Source organism: Rhinopithecus bieti, unplaced genomic scaffold (genome assembly GCF_001698545.2).
Source record: "Rhinopithecus bieti isolate Rb0 unplaced genomic scaffold, ASM169854v2 scaffold_574, whole genome shotgun sequence".
In the NCBI taxonomy this organism is placed as follows: domain Eukaryota; kingdom Metazoa; phylum Chordata; class Mammalia; order Primates; family Cercopithecidae; genus Rhinopithecus; species Rhinopithecus bieti.
This window is the reverse complement of record NW_016803605.1, coordinates 5219782-5236912: the sequence shown is the minus strand read 5'-3', so window position 1 is coordinate 5236912 and position 17131 is coordinate 5219782. Positions and strand designations below refer to the sequence as shown.

The window sequence follows — 17131 nt, the reverse complement described above, 5'->3', positions numbered from 1 at the left end:
TTGTCTCAAAAAATAAAATAAAAATAAATAAAATAAAAAATAAAATAAAATAAAACAAACCAATCATAGGATAGTTTAAAAATAAAATGCATGGCCGGGCGCGGTGGCTCAAGCCTGTAATCCCAGCACTTTGGGAGGCCAAGACGGGCGGATCACGAGGTCAAGAGATCGAGACCATCCTGGCTAACATGGTGAAACCCCGTCTCTACTAAAAAATACAAAAAACTAGCCGGGTGAGGTGGCGGGCGCCTGTAGTCCCAGCTACTCAGGAGGCTGAGGCAGGAGAATGGCGTAAACCCGGGAGCCGGAGCTTGCAGTGAGCTGAGATCCGGCCACTGCACTCCTGCCTGGGTGACAGAGAGAGACTCCGTCTCAAAAAAAATAATAAAATAAAATAAAATGCATTTTTAAAAAATAAATAAAATGCATAAAACACACTTTGATAACATCTATTTAGTCCACTATTTTGTCTACTTAGAGTCTGGTTTTGTCTTAACTTCCTAATACTCAACTTTAATTGCTGCTTCCCACATTGGTGAAGTATTTCTGCAACATAAAACATCATTTATCCCAATTATTTAAAAATGTAGAAATAATATTTAGGCAACTAAATGTTAAAGATACCCTTGTAATTTACAAAAACAAACAAAAAAGTGTAAAGGAAAGTAAAACAAGCAAAACAAGTTCTTTTTCAGAATGCTTTCCATGCAAAAGTACGTATCTCTGGGAGAAATGAAAAACATGAAAATACTAAACCTATTCCTGACTTAAACAACTGTCCTTGAACATTCTTTCTTTTTTCTTTTTTTTTTTGAGATGGAGTCTCGCTCTGTTGCCCAGGCTGGAGTGCAGTGGCGCCATCTCAGCTCACTGCAAGCTCCGCCTCCCAGGATCACGCCATCCTCCTGCCTCAGCCTCCCGAGTAGCTGGGACTACAGGCTCCCACCACCACGCCCAGCTAATTTCTTTTTTTCTGTATTTTTAGTAGAGATGGGGTTTCACCATGTTAGCCAGGATGGTCTCGTTCTCCTGACCTTGTGACCCGCCCGCCTTGGCCTCCCAAAGTGCTGGGACTATAGGCGTGAGCCACTGCACCTAGCCTCTTTTTTTTTTATTTTTAAGACAGAGTCTTGCTCTGTTGCCCAGGTTGGAGTGCAGTGGTGCAATCTTGGCTCATTGCAACCTCTGCCTCCCAGGTTCCAGCAATTCTCCTGCCTCAGCCTCCTGAGTAGCTGGAACTACGGGTGCACACCACCACACCTGGCTAATTTTTGTATTTTTAGTAGAGACCAGGTTTCACCATGTTAGCCAGGCTCGTCTCCAACTCCTGGTCTCAGGTGATCCACCCGCCTCAGCCTCCCAAGGTGCTGGGATTACAGGCATGAGTTACCGCGCCCAGCCTCCCTGAATATTCTTGATAGGTTAAAAAATAATAGTAATAATAATTCAAATCAGTAACTATGACACTATTTGGATAAACTGGTAAACGTATGCAAATAAGGTTATTCTGATTTGTTACATTTTCTAAAATCCCATTCTTACCTATCAGTATTTAAGTTCAGTCCAAGAGAATGAAGAGAATTTTTATCAGATTCTACAGAAGATGAAGTTTTGTGTAAGGTTTTCACCAAGTCAAACTCTTCCATAGTGTAAAGAAATTGTTATATTCTCTTATTTGAAAATAAATGTTCTTGGACTGTTTGAAGAAAGTGAATCCGTGTCATCTTCAGAGGCTTCATCGTCTACTGGCATTTTCAGTGGCTAACATTCAGAACTGTGAAATATCCTAAACTTCCAAGAGAGTCTGAAAATGAATGGGGAAAAGAAACTACTATAAAAAGCCACTAAACCTAGCAACTGTTTTTACATAACTTTGGAAACCTTAACTTCTTTCATGCAGATCTCCATTAAGGATAGCAACAGTATTCATAATAATCAAAATGTAGAAACCACCCAAATGTCCATCAGTGGCTAAATGGATAAATGAATGAAGCATATCCATAGAACAGGATAGGATTCAGCCATAAAAAGACATATGCTACAACACAGAAGAACACTGAAGATACTATGCTAAGTAAAAAAAGCCAGTCACAAAAGACCACAGACTATATGATTTCATTGATATGAAATATCTTGCACTGGCAAATTCATAGACAAATGGCTGCCAGGAGCTAGAGTAAGGAGAGAATCTGAGTGAGTGCAGTTGGTATGGAGTTTCTTTTGGGGTGATAAAAAAAATTCTGGAATTAGTGATGATGGCTGGACAACCTTGTGAACTAAAAACCACTGAATTGTACACTTTTAAAAGGCTGAATTTTATGGTATATGAATTATGTATCTCAAAAATCTACATCAAGGATTATTTGCAAAAGTAGCATCACCTTTTTCAGGCAGTATTTCAGATTTTTGTATGTTTAATAATCAATGTTCTTTTTTTTAGAGACAGCATCTTGCTACATTGCCCAGGCTGGTCAACAACTCCTGGCCTCAAGTGCTCAGCCTTCCGAGCAGGGGGGATTACAGTGCAAACCATTTTGCCAGGCTGTACAATGAAGGTTCTAGATACAATTCTATTATGTAACAATTGGAATACTTGCATGCCTTGTTCATTTGTTTAATAAATTCTACCAAGTACATATGTTTGTTGACTTATACAGAGACTAGAAGAACTGAACAACTTAATATTTAATTTGTTTTAAAAAGCCAATTAAACTGTTAACAACCATAGCTTCCCCATTGTCTGGAAGTACATTTTGAACTATATATATGGTCTTTTGTCTCTGTGCAGCTATTCTTAGAAAATAAACCAACTGGACACACTGGAGCCTGCCTGCTGCTACTGGGAGCATGTCCCAGCTACTCTGGAGGCTGGGGTGGGAGGATCACTTGAGCCCAGGAGTTCAAGGCTGCAGTGAGCTATGATCCTGCCACTGCACTCCAGCTTGGGCAACAGAGCGAGACCCCATCTCCTAAAAAATAAAAATAAAAATACTAAATAAAAAAATTATTTGCCAGGCCAACTAAAATTTCACTGAAGCTGGGTATATACGATGGCAAATTGGCTGTAACAGGTCAAACAAGATGCCTCCTTCCTGGGGAATTCATGCATTTATAAAAGAGCAAGGGAGCAAGAAGAAAAAGGAGAAATAAAGGAAAAAAAAACTTCAGCTGCTTACAAACAGAAAAGCTTAGAGAGTGCAACAGGAATACTGTCTAGTATTCCGCTTCCGCTAGATTCCCACTTTTAGGTCCTGCTTCTATAAAGCATTACACAAAAACAGGGACCATTTCCTTCAGGGACAGGAGTGAATGCAAAGGGTAACCGGACCTAACTAAATGGACTTTTCCCCAGTGGCTCAGCCCATCACCCACGACAAATGGGGCACTGAAACAGTCAAGGACTGCCCCTTCCAACTGGCAACAGAAATACCTGGATTCCAATCACCGTGCTGTTATGCCAGGAAAACACAAGCTCTCCAGGGAGATGGACCTGCAACCCCATCTATTATTTCCCCTGCTGAGGTAATCCGGATCCGGATGCAGATCCAGATGGAAAACCACTACAAATTCAAGGATGCTTCTCCACTGGAGTGGGGGTGCTGGGGGGAGGGCAGGGAAGTAAGAGGGAAAAATCCTTAAACACCCACATATACAATGCAAAAAAATTTTTTTATTTTGATACAGAATGAATATAAGAGCAGAGCTTTTCTATTTCTCAGCAACAAGATATGACGCTTTTGGTGTCCCCACCCCCTAGCAAAAAAAGGGAGCTGGGCAAAAGGAACGATTGGCGGTTATGAAACATGAAAGTTAACTGGGCGCTCCGCCTTGCCGGGAGGCTTGGGGGAGAGGAAGAGATTTCAGATAGGGATGAAACCAGATCCTGACATTCTGGGGCTCACAGCCAGCCCGCAATGGCCGGTGGCCGCCATGGGGTCAAAGTGGGAAGGAGAGGGAGAATCCATGCAGTCGCCTAAGCTACGGAAAGCAAGGGGGACGGAGAAAAGCCACCGCTCCTGCAACTACAACCGCGATCCCAAAAGGAAGCCGGGACACCTTGGCAAAAAGTGGGGGGAAAAAAATAAATAAATAAATAAAACCACAAACCCCCCGCCCCTCGGGAAGGGCGCTCCGCTATTGGGCCGCGCGAGTGTCACTCAAGGGCGCCGAGTCTAGAAAAGGCGCACCGCGGCAGGGCAAAGCTCCCACACCGCGAAGGGCTCCGGTTGGGTCAAGTTCATCGGCCGCCGTCTCCTCACACCCCAGCCCATCACCACACTCAGGGGGCCGCTAAGACGGTGTCTCCTAAGTCTCGTCCCCTGTCCCCAGCGGCCTACAGCTCCCTGCAGGCTGGCGGCCGCTTACCTGGCCGCCGCTCCCACTGCCGATGTCAGGGTCAGGAGAGCGGCCTCTCGCGACCGTTACTCGAGCGAGCGCGCGCGCGCGCCCGGCGTCTCGCCGGTGATTGGCTGCCCGGAAGGAGGCGGAGACAGCCAAAGGTGGTGCGCGCATCCACCTCGCCCTTCCCCCTCGCGCAGCTCCAACCAAAGAGAGATGTCCAACCCCGGGGGTGTGACAAGGGAGTGGGAGTGCTATGAAACCCTCTTCTCTGATTGGCTCTCTGGAAGCCAGCCGCTGCCACGAGGGAAAGAAGCTTCAGTTTGTCGCATGCGCAGTGAGTAAACATGAGCCTCTGGTAGATGAGGGAAACCGCGATCAGAGTACGGCGCGTGCGCAGATCAGGGATCGCGATTGCGAGTCCTCTGCTGCGGTGATTCGGGTTCCTCTAGAACGTTGAGGGCACAAGTCGGGTCCTGAGACCAGGTAAGCGTCTGCAGAGAAGTCAGGTAACCGTACGGCTGCCGACGACTGTCAAGGGCTCCGGAGAGAGGACTGGGAGCCGGGACGCCTGGGTTTTTCCCGTCTTGCGACCCCGAGTGGCGCAGCCAGTTAACCTGAGGCCGCGCTGGCGGTGGGGTGGGGCCGGCCCTGACACCCTAGCTCAGTTTTCTCGAGACCTGGTTTACGCTAGGTGCTGTGGGTCGGCCCTGGGGCTGTTCAAGCACTTAGGGCAGGGGAGAGGAGAGACTACCGTCCTGGAGAAAACGGTTCCACGGAGGCCCAAGGCGAAACGGAAGGATCCTCATGTACTTAGCTGAGGGGAGCTGTGAGCACGCATCAGGTGCTGTTTCAGGCCTGGCACGTAGTAGGGGTCAGCACTGCCCTCGCTAGGCTTCTGCGGAGATATTTGTTTTTTTAAATAGACGTGGGGGGGGGGTCTCACCATGTTGCCCAGGCTGGTCTTGAACTCCTGGCCTCAAGCAATCCTCCTTCCTCGGCCTCCCAAAGTGCTGGGATCACAGGCGCCAGCCACCCCGCCCTACTTTTGAAGGACCTAAGGGAACCCGCTCTCCTCCCCGTGGGTCCCCAGCCTATTTCATGTGCACTGTGCAGGCCACATTCTTCAGCCTAGTTAACCTTTAAGGTCCTTCCAGCTCCTCGATTTCCCTCCAGGAGTTCTGGCTCACAGTAAAGGGACTTCCCTGGCACTATCACTTAGGCCTCCACGACCCAGGAGATGGATTTGCCCTTGGAATGACAGATTTGCCAGGAGGCCTTCCATCTCATTGGAGCTTCCTAAGTATACCTACCAATTTTTATTTTTTACTTTTTTTTATTTTTTTGGGGGGGTGGGGACAGGGTCTCAGTCTGTCACCCAGACTGGAGGGCAGTGGCGTGATCTCGGCTCACTTTAACCTCTGCCTCCCGGGTTCAAGCGATTCTTCTGCTTCAGCCTCCCAAGTAGCTGGGAATACTGGTGCCTGCCACCACATCCGGCTAATTTTTTGTATTTTCAGTAGAGACGGGGTTTTGCTCTATTGGCCAGGCTGGTCTCAAGCACCTGACCTCAGGTCATCCTCCTGCCTCGGCCACCCAAAGTGCTGGGATTATAGGTATGAGCCACCACGCCTGGCAATTTTTAAAGGGTAAATTTGATATTATCCTGTTTTTCGTGATTTTTTAAATTATATTACATAATACCAAAATATATTTTGTTTAAACCAGGACTTGCTTCATTGAAGATGGTTTTATCTTTCAGTGTGAGCCTGCTGGGAAGTCAGGCTATATTTTTGGCATCACAGTGATCTCCCTAGTACTTGATTTCACAGACCAGAATTATGACCCCACCAAATAACATGTTTTCAGTAATGTCATGGCTTCTCAAGTACTTCTTAAATTGGACCATACCAAGTAAAATAATTTACAAGCCACTGTTCTAGATGCCTTTTCACCCTAAGCTCTAAAACAAAGGCCCATGAAATAATCAGTTCCCAGACTGGGTTTGTGTCATAAGATCACAGTGTATGTGGTGTGTCATTCCGAAGTTCCTCAGCCGTGTAGTTGAGAGATCTGACATGCTCCCATTTAGTGAGCACTAAGTACTTTACATTTATGGCAACATGTATGATTTTGTTCTCACTCTAGGTAGTAGTATCTCCATTTTACAGATGAGGAAATAGAGCCAAAGTTGCCCAGTAAGTAAATTGTGGCATTGAGACATTGAATGCAGGTCTATTGGCCACAGAGCTTGCACTCCTCAGCAGTAAGACCTTTTTGGGACAAAAGAAAAAATGAGAGGAGTCGTCAAATACAGAATGTGAGTTACCTTTTTTTTTTTTTCGGTGAGCCGGTGTCTCGTTCTCTCGCCCAGGCTGGAGTCCAGTGGCGCGCTCTCGGCTCACTGCAAGCTCCACCCCCCAGGTTCACGTCATTCTCCTGCCTCAGCCTCCCTAGTAGCTGAGACTACAGGCGCCCACTACCACGCCCAGTTATTTATTTATTTATTTATTTATTTTGTATTTTTAGTAAAGACAGGGTTTCACCGTGTTAGCCAGGATGGTCTTGATCTCCTGACCTCGTGATCCACCTGCCTCAGCCTCCCAAAGTGCTGGGATTACAGGCGTGAGCCACTGCGCCCAGCCTAGTAGTGAGTTATCTTAATTGTTCACAGTCACAGATCAAGCTTCTTGTTCTACTCTTTGCCTCTTCTCTACTGTACTTGATTAGTCTTTTTAAAAAGAGAAAGTTGGCCGGGCGTGGTGGCTCATGCTTATACTCCCAGCACTTTGGGAGGCCAAGGCAGGCGGATCACTTGAGGTCAGGAGTTGGAGACCAGCCTGGTCAACATGGTGAAATCCCATCTCTACTAAAAATACAAAAAGTAGCTGGGCGTGGTGGCTGGTGCCTATAATCCCAGCTACTTGGGAGGCTGAGGCAGGAGAATCGCTGGAACCTGGGAGGCATAGGTTGTAGTGACCCAGGATCATGCCACTGCACTCCAGCCTGGGCAACAGAGTGAGACTCTGTCTCAAAAAAATAAATAAATAAAAATTTAAAACAGAAAAAGTTAAGGAAAAGATCTAACATTGCCTAAGGAACTGGAAAAGATCTGGAGATACTATGAAAGGTAACGAAACAAGGTGTAGAAAGGATAATTTAGTTTCAAAAATTGAAAACCTAATGGTCTTCCAAGATAGGTCTTCCTGAGATAATCAGGAAGTGTGCATCTCTTATTTTCTTTATTTGTATTAAATACAATAATGTATCTGAAAGTACTTTGCAGCTGGATGTGGTGGCTCACACCTGTAATCCCATCACTTTGGGAGGCTAAGGCAGGAGGATTGCTTGAGCCCATGAGTTCGAGACCTGCCTGGGCAACATGGCAAGACCCCATCTCTATAGAAAATTAAAAACTAGCCAGGTATGGTGGTACACACCTGTGGCCCCAGCTACTGGGGAGGCTGAGGTGAAGAAGCTTGCTTGAGCCCAGGAGGACAAGGCTGCACTGAGCCATTTTTACGCCACTGCACTCCACTTGGGTGACAGAGGGAGACCCTGTCTCAAAAAAAAAAAAAAAAAAAGAAGAAAGTGCTTTGGTTTGGGTATCTTTAAGTGCTAAACAAACACAAGGCATCATTAATAGAAATACAGGCTTTGAGACTTTTAGAAGAAAATATACAGTGGTGTTGTTGCTGCTTTTTCAATGTGTTTCTGTTTTAATAGTATAGTTGATAAATTATAAAGTTCCTGTTAGATGCCATAAATAGAACAGATATGAGGCTGGGCGCAGTGGCTCACACTTCCCAGCACTTTGGGAGGCCGAGGCAGGCAGATCACGTGAGTTCAGGAGTTCAACACCAGCCTAGGCAACACGGTGAATCCCCATCTCTACTAAAAATACAAAAAATTAGCTAAGCATGGCGGCGTGCGCCTGTAGTCCCAGCTACTTGGGAGGCTGAGGCAGGAGAATTGCTTGAATCTGGAAGGTGGAGGTTTCAGTGAACCGAGATTGTGCCACTGCACTCCAGGCTGGGCGACAGAGTGGGACTCCGTCTCAAAAAAAAAAAAAAAAATAGAAGAAATATGATACACACAAATAGGACAGGTGTAATTATGTGGATTCGAAGTTTTCTGCTAAAAAAAAATAAACAGGGCCAGGCACTGTGGCTCACGCCTGTAATCCCAGCACTACCGGAGGCCAAGGCAGGCACTTCACCTGATGTCAGGAGTTTGAGACCAGCCTGGCCAACATGGTGAAACCCCGTCTCTACTAAAAAGACAAAATTAGCTGGGCGTGATGGCAGCTGCCTGTAATCCCAGATACTCAGGAGGCTGAGACAGGAGAATCACTTGAACCCGGGAGGCAGAGGTTGCAGTGAGCCAAGATCACGCCATTGCACTCTAGCCTGGGTGACGAGCGAAACTCCAGCTCAAAAATAAAATAAAAATGAACAAGATATTGGGATTATGTGAAGGGAATGTTTTCCTCTTTATTTCCTTAGCTAGCTCTTGAATTCTGCAGCATTAAGCATTCAAGCATTAAGCCTGTTAAATTTAGGCCAGACCTAGAGTAGTCTCCTTTTCCTCCCATCCCCCAAAATCAAAGACAACAGCTCTGCATTTCCTGCTCACTCTATTATGTTTTCCTTGTTTGAAACGTAATTATCGCCGGGCGCGGTGGCTCAAGCCTGTAATCCCAGCACTTTGGGAGGCCGAGACGGGCGGATCACGAGGTCAGGAGATCGAGACCATCCTGGCGAACATGGTGAAACCCCGTCTCTACTAAAATAAAAAAAACTAGCCGGGCGAGGTGGCGGGCGCCTGTAGTCCCAGCTACTCCGGAGGCTGAGGCAGGAGAATGGTGTAAACCCGGGAGGCGGAGCTTGCAGTGAGCTGAGATCTGGCCACTGCACTCCAGCCTGGGAGACACAGCCAGACTCCGTCTCAAAAAAAAAAAAGAAACGTAATTATCTGCACTTACTGTGAGTGAAGGGCGCTTTACCTTCAGTGTAAAACCCCAAATCTAGGAAATGGCATGGTCTGTTTCAAACCTGACCAGCAATACTCACTAGTTCCATTTGAGAGGTTTCAGCCCTTAAGGATCTCAGGCACCTACAGCAGGAGGATGAGCTAACAGGAGGATGTGAAAGACAGAGAAAGGCTACTTTCTTTTTAACTACCATTTTACAGAGAGCACCAAAACACTTTTTTTTGTACCCTGTACCCAGGGTGGAGTGCAGTGACCTCAGCCCACTGCAACCTCCGCCTCCAGGGTTCAATCCATTATTCTGCCGCAGCCTCCCGAGTAGCGCGGACTACAGGTGTGCACCACCACACCTGGCTAATTTTTTGTATTTTAGTAGAGGGTGTTTCACCGTGTTGCCCAGGCTAGTCTGGAACTCCTGAGCTCAGGCAGTCCACCCTCCTCAGCCTCCCAAAATGTTAGGATTACAGGCATGAGCCACCACACCTAGCCCCAAAACACATTTTTGAAACATGAATTGTCATTAAGCATTTCTCAGAAAATCATTTTCCCCTCACTTAGCTTCTGGCACCACCTGCTGGCTGCTTTGTCTTTTCAAAGCGGCAACATTGCACGTTGGTCTGTTTAAGCTCAATGTTGTTTGGCCCTTAACTGTTAGTTAGGTCATTGTTTTGAGACCTACGGTTTCATCTCCTTCTTAAGGAAGAAACAAGGTGGAATAAGCAGGTAATCAGCCCTCCTGAATTCTTGTCTCAGTTTCTTAAATGTTATATAAATAAGAAACAGGCTGGGCATGGTGGCTCACGACTGTAATCCCAGCACTTTGTGAGACCGAGGCAAGCAGATTGCTTGTGCTCAGGAGTTTGAGACCAGCCTGGGCAACATGATGAAACCCCATCTCTACTTTTTTAGAAAAGAAAAAGAATCTTTTAAAAGTGTCTGTCCTAGCAATCAGAAGAACTTGCCGATTCCTGTGTTCTGGAACAATGCTTGTCAAATTTTATGTGCCTCTGCATCACCTGAGGATCTTGTTAAGCTGCAGGTTCTCACTTGGTAGGTCAGAGCAGGGCCTGAAATCTTCATTCCTGACCATCCTCCACGTGGTGCTTTTGCCCCTACTCTGTGGACCACACTTTGGGTAGCAAGATTCTAGAGCTACATTGTCCCATAAAGTAGCCACCAGCACATGTGGCTAGTGAGCACATGTGGTTCAAACTGAGATGTTCTGTAAGTATGACTATACCCTAGATTTTGAAGCCTTCATATTTAGGGGGGGGAAAAGAAGATCTCAATTTAAAAATATTGGCTGGGTGCAGTGGCTCACGCTTGTAATCCCAACACTTTGGAAGACTGAGGTAGGCAGATCGCTTGAACTTGAGTTCCAGACCAGCAACATGGTGAAATCTCGTCTCTACAAAAAATTGAAAAATTAGCCAGGCATGGTGGTACATGCCTGTAGTTCCAGCTACTCAGGAGGCTGAGGTAGTGAGCCTGGAAGGCATAGATTGCAGTGAGCTGAGATGGCACCACTATACTCCAGCCTGGATGATGGAGCCAGACCTTGTCTCAGAATAATAATAAAATATTGATCACTTGTTGAAATAATGTTTTTGATATATTGGGTTAAACAAAATATAAATTTCATCACTTTCTTATTTTCTAATGTAACTGCTAGAAAATTTAGAATTTCACATGTGGGTAGCATTAGTTTTGTTTTTTGGTTTTTTTTTTTTTTTGGAGAGTCTTACTCTGTCACTAGGCTAGAGTGCAATGGCGCGATCTCAGCTCACCGCAACCTCCGCCTCCCAAGTTCAAGAGATTCTCCTGCCTCAGCTCCCGAGTAGCTGGGACTACAGCGACGTGCCACCACACCTAGCTAATTTTTTGTGTTTTTGGTAGAGACGGGGTTTCACCGTGTTAGCCAGGATGGTCTCTATCTCCTGACCTCATGATCTGCCCGCCTCTGCCTCCCAAAGTGCTGGGATTACAGGCATGAGCTACTGCGCCCAGCCCAGTAGCATTAGTTTCTATTGGACAGCACTGTTCTAGAACATTAACACAATAGAGGTGACATTTTTGATGTTTTTTTTCCCCCATATGACCCAGTTTCCCAATCTCCTTGTTTCCATGTCACCATCTCTGCTAGCTCAAATCAGTATTTGTTTAATCCTTTTCTTGGGATAATTTCCTTGCCCTCCCATAACACTCCTTTACACCTTTTCAGCCTTCACCATTGCCATCATGATCCCAGGGCTCTCATCAAGCAGTGGACAGTCGTATGTGCCAGAATACAGGCAGTAGTACCCTTGTGTAAAGCGCTTAGCCTTGCCACGGGATGTGGGGCCTGGACCAGCAGCAACAGCCTCATCTGTGAGCTGGTTAGAAATGCAGAGCCTCGCTGGGCACGGTGGCTCACGTCTGTAATCCTAGCACTTTGGGAGGCTGAGGCTTGTGAATCACCTGAGGTCAGGAGTTTGAGACCACCCTGACCAACATGGTGAAACCCCACCTCTATTAAAAAAAAGCCGGGCACGGATAGAGCTCAAGCCTGTAATCCAACCCAGCACTTTGGGAGGCCGAGACCGGCCGGATCACGAGGTCAGCAGATCGAGACCAATCCTGGCTAACACTGTGAAACCCCGTCTCTAATAAAAAATATCAAAAAACTAGCCGGGTTGAGGTGGCGGGCGCCTGTTAGTCCAGCTAACTGGAGGCTGAGGCAGGAGAATGGCGTGAACCCGGGAGGCGGTAGCTTGCAGTGAGCTGAGATCCCGGCCACTGACATACCAGCCTCGGGCGACAGAGCGAAAGGACTCCGTCTCAAAAAATATAATTAATTAAATAAAATAAAATAAAATAAAATAAAAGATATGGAGTCTCACTATGTTGCCCAAGCTGATCATGAACTCCCAGCTTCATGGGATCATCCCACCTCAGCCTCCCAATATGCTGGGATCAGGCGTGAGCCACCATACCCAGCATTATTTTTTTTGTATTATTATTTTTTTTACTGTATTTTTTATTTTACTGTTTTTGTTTGTTTTTGAGACAGAGTTTCGCTCCTTCAGTCTTCGCCCAGGCTGGAGTGTAATGGTGCAATCTCGGCTCACTACAACCTCTGCCTCCCGGGTTCAAGCAGTTCTCCTGCCTCAGTCCTCCCAAGTAGCTGGGACTACAAGTGCCCACTACCACCCCCAGCTAATTTTTTGTATTTTTAGTAGAGACGGGATTTCACCATGTTGGCCAGGGTGGTCTCGAACTCCTGAGCTCAGGTGATCCACCTGCTTCAGCCTCCCAAAGTGCTGGGATTACAAGGCACAAACCACCATGCCCAGCCTATTTTGTTTTTTAGAGATGAGGTCTCCCCATGTTGCACAGTCTGGAGACAGCTTCTGGGCTCAAGCAATCCTCCCACCTCAGCCTCCCAAGTAGCTGGGACTGTAAGCTATTATCTTCTGGTTTTCATCTGCAATTGTTTGCTCCAGCCACAGGCCTTGTTGTAGAGTTGAACGTGCCATCCCTGCAGATAGTCTGTCTTGATTTGAGTTGAATGTGGAAGCTGGAGGAGGGGTGTGCTGACCAGATCCAGTCATGAGGAAGGCCACTCAGTAGCGCATAGGTTCAGATCCTGACAGCAAGCTCTCCAAGAGGAAGAGGGGCATAGAAAGTTTGAGAACCACTGCTCTGTAGTATGTTATCCATCCTCAGCTATGGCACATACCCTGTTTGTGCACGTCTTCATTTCACTTTTATGCTATAGACTCTTCAGGCTCCCTGAAGCCCATGCCTGACACTCAATAGATGTTTAAAATATTCTTGCACAAATTAATGTTCCCTTTTGTAAATTCCTTAGACCTGTTATCTCTGAACTTAACCAAGTTGGAAGGGACTCAGGCAACAACAGGAGCTTTCACCTTAACTGGGATCAGCCATTTAGTGCAGAAGCCATCATCAAAGGAAAAGTAGAGCCTAGGGAGTCAGGGTAGAGCGCCAGCCCTACACTGAAGCTCACATTTGAAGAAAGGAACTGGGGCAGAGCTGTCATGACTGCTGGTTTCCTCTTACTAGCACTTCTCTGTACCATTTTCCTTTTTCTCTTTTTTCATGTCACAATGAACTATAATTTGAGCTGCTTTTATTGTTCCCTAAAGACTTTGGATTACTCTGTATCACAAAAACTGAAATCCAATTCGTATTTTTTTGACCTTTGGGGAAGTGGAACCATGGGTGTGTTTGTCATTTTTAGCAGTCATGGGAGTAGGGCCAAAGCTCCAGGAGATACTAAAAGTGTCTAGAATTGTCTGATTGGCTGTTGGAATCAACTGTTAAACAAAGCAGCCAGTAACTGAACACCAGGGACCTTCTTGAACTCCAGTTGGGTGGGAGACCTTCCAGTGTGTCTGGCAGCTCTGAACTAGGACAGAAAGGAGGTAGAGATTCAAACAGTGGACTGGTGACAAAGCAGCTGATAAAAGCACTCTCCTTTCCATTCTTTGTCTGGGAGTCTTGCCTTGCCTTGGAATCACTTCCTCTCTTTTTCACTGCACTGGTATGTGCCAGTACTGTCCTGCCTGGTCAGATTTAGCAGCTAGCGGATGAGAGAGATGCGGGGCTCATGTTCCATAATGAATTTAATCCGGGACTACAGGCTGCCTGATACACAAATGAATTTTGTTTTGTGGATTGAAAACAGGAATAAAGAAAGATAAGTTTTGGACATTGACTTAGTCTACATAATCATTCGTAGGTAAGGCAATTCTTTGTCCTAGAGAGTTCAGAGAAAGTGCCTGGGTTTATCATTTATCTTTTTATAAGGTATTTGATTTTATACACATTTCACACACGTTAAACAAAACCAGTTTTTAAAGCACCACTTTCCTTGGCACACTCTATTTCAAAGTATATCCCTTCATAGTCATGGAGCACCTTGCCAGTATCATCTTTTAAAACAAATTTTTCTTTTTTGGCTAGGCGCGGTGGCTCATGCCTGTAATCCCAGCACTTTGGGAGGCCGAGGTGGGCAGATCACAAGGACAGGAGATCAACACCATCCTGGCTAACACGGTGAAACCCCATCTCTACTAAAAAAAAAAAAATACAAATTAGCCTGGCGTGGTGGTGCTCACCTGTAGGCCCAGCTACTCGGGAGGCTGAGGCAGGAAAATGGTGTGAACCCGGGAGGTGGAGGTTGCAGTGAGCTGAGATCGTGCTACTGCACTCCAGCCTGGTGACAGAGCAAGACTCCATCTCAAAAAGCTTTTTTTGCTTTTCTTTGTGTTTTTTTTATTGTTGTTTGTTTTGAGATGGAGTCTCACTCTGTCACCCAGGCTGTAGTGCGGTGGCGTGATCTCGGCTCACTGCAACCACTGCTTCCCAGGTTCAAGCAGTTCTCCTGCCTCAGCCTCCTGAGTAGCTGGAAGGCGTGTGCTGCCACGCCTGGCTAATTTTTTGTATTTTAGTAGAGACAGGGTTTCACTGAATTGCCCAGGCTGATCACAAACTCCTGAGCTCAGACAATCTGCCTGCCTCAGCTTCCCAAAGTGCTGGGATTACAGGCGTGAGCCACCATGCCCGGCTTGTTTTGTTTTTGAGACAGGGTCTCACTCTGTCACTCAGGCTGAATGCAATGGCATTATCACGGCTCACTGCAGCCTCAACCTCCCTCCCACTACTTGGGACTACAGGCTGAAACCACCACACCCAGCTAATTTTTTTATTTTTTGTAGAGGCGGGGTCTCACTATGTTGCCCGGGCTGTGCTTTTCTTTTTTTACACTACACAGATGTAGGCAGTACCATCTTAATTATCACTCGCTGGGACTGACAACACATTGACTTAGATCATAATGTTAGTCATGGAACTAAAAACCAGCATTGGCATTATATTTATTTCCCATAGAAATAGCAGAAGTAGGCTGGGCGCAGTGGCTCCCATCTGTAATCACAGCACTTTGGGAGGCCAAGGCGGGCAGATCATGAGGTCAAGAGATCGAGACCACCCTGGCCAACATGGTGAAACCCCATCTCTACTAAAAATACAAAAATTATCTGGGTGTGGTGGCTTGTGCCTGCAGTCCCAGCTACACGGGAGGGTGAGGCAGGGGAATCGCTTGAACCTGGGAGGTGGAGGTTGCAGTGAGCCGAGATCATGCCACTGTACTCCAGCCTGGCAACAGAGCAAGACTCCATCTCAAAATAAAAAATAAAAAAGAAATAGCAGAAGTAGAGATGAAGGATATCATACTGTCATTCTAAAGGTGTGACCAGTGTCATCTCAGTATCACTGTACTGGTTACTAACCTAGAATCTTACATGTAAAGTAACAGGAAATGCACATATTTACAAGAAAGCAATGCCTGATCCCGTGTCTCCGCCCCGCTTCCTCCTCAGTGGGTATCTATCTAGATCTCACAGTGGGCTCAGGAGACAGCAGCAGGCTCAGGGAAGTTGACCAAGGGTGAGGTGGACGGGCTAGGAGCAAACCTAAGGAGTAATCTGCTGGATGTCTCGTTACCTTAGAAGCTGGCTCCCACCTAGGTCGGACACCAATTGCAATGACTACAGTTTATGAAGTTTCAAATAGTAAAAGAAGCTATTTAGAGCCTCATATGAGGCAGTTGTTTAATAAGAGCAGCACAGGCCAGGTGGGGTGCGGCTCACTCCTGTAATCCCAGCACTTTGGGAGGCCGAGGCGGGTGGATCACCTCAGGTCAGGAGTTCAAGACCAGTCTGACCAACACGGAGAACCCCTGTCTCTACTAAAAATATAAAATTAGCCAGGCGTGGTGGCACATGCCTGTAGTCTTAGCTACTCGGGAGGCTGAGGCAGGAGAATCACTTGAACCCAGGAGGCAGAGGTTGCGGTGAGCCAAGATCGCGCCATCGCACTCCAGGCTGGGCAGCAAGAGTGAAACTCCATCTCAAAAAAAAATAAAAAAATAAAAAAGCACAACTGTATTTGGTGCCTACGTAATCTTCAATAAAGATGCTGTAACCAAGTGGTACTTTTGCAGTTCCCATAATCCACCTGGGTGACAGAGATTTTACTACAAATCAGTCTCAAGCCTTGAAAGGAATCAACAAAGCCCTTTCTAGAATACTGTTTTCTGTGATTTTTTTTTCTTTTTTTTTTTGAGATAGAGTCTCCCTCTGTTACCCAGGCTGGAGTGCAATGGTGCAATCTCAGCTCACTGCAACCTCTGCTTCACGGATTCAAGCGATTCTCCTGCCTCAGCCTCCCAAGTAGCTGGGATTACAGGTGCGTGCCACCACACCCAGCTAATTTTTGTATTTTTTAGTAGAGATAGGGTTTCACCATGTTGGTCAGGCTGGTCTCGAACTCCTGACCTTGTGATCTGCCCACCTCGGCCTCCCAAAGTGCTGGGATTACAGGTATGAGCCACTGTGCCTGGCCTCATTGTATCATTTTTATGCCTTTGCATCCTCATAGCTTAGCTCCCACATATCAGCGGGGACATACAATGTTTGGTTTTTCATTCCTGAGTTACTTCACTTAGAATAATAGTCTCCAGTCTCATCCAGGTCACTGCAAATGCTGTTCATTCATTCCTTTTTATGGCTGCATAGTATTCCATTGAATATAATACTAGTTTGTTTATTTACTTGTTGATTGATGGGCATTTGGGTTGGTTCCACGATTTTGCAATTGTGAATTGTGCTGCTATAAACATGCTTGTGCAAGTATCTTTTTCAAATAATGATTTCTTTTCCTCTGGGTAGATACCCGGGATTGATGGATCAAATGGTAGTTCTCCTTTTGGTTCTTTAAGGAATCTCCACACTGTTT

The 17131-nt window shown here is 46.2% G+C and overlaps 2 protein-coding genes across 5 annotated transcripts in view; one reads left to right on the top strand and one right to left on the bottom strand.

The window, feature by feature from the left end:
• The window catches only part of MPHOSPH9 (M-phase phosphoprotein 9), an 83086-nt gene extending 78636 nt beyond the window's left edge, over positions 1-4450 (bottom strand). The window contains 2 exon segments of the mRNA XM_017888977.1: positions 1543-1804; positions 4366-4450. Coding sequence (XP_017744466.1) covers positions 1543-1646 — 104 coding nt within the window. The 5' untranslated portion in view covers positions 1647-1804; positions 4366-4450.
• A 139-nt stretch (positions 4451-4589) lies between these two features.
• Positions 4590-17131, top strand: part of MTRFR (mitochondrial translation release factor in rescue) — a 25986-nt gene continuing 13444 nt past the window's right edge. The window contains exon 1 of one of the 4 annotated variants that reach the window (XM_017890055.1): positions 4590-4824. The gene's annotated coding sequence lies outside the window, so the exon portion shown is untranslated. The other 3 variants (XM_017890078.1, XM_017890067.1, XM_017890088.1) reach the window with 3 other exon arrangements.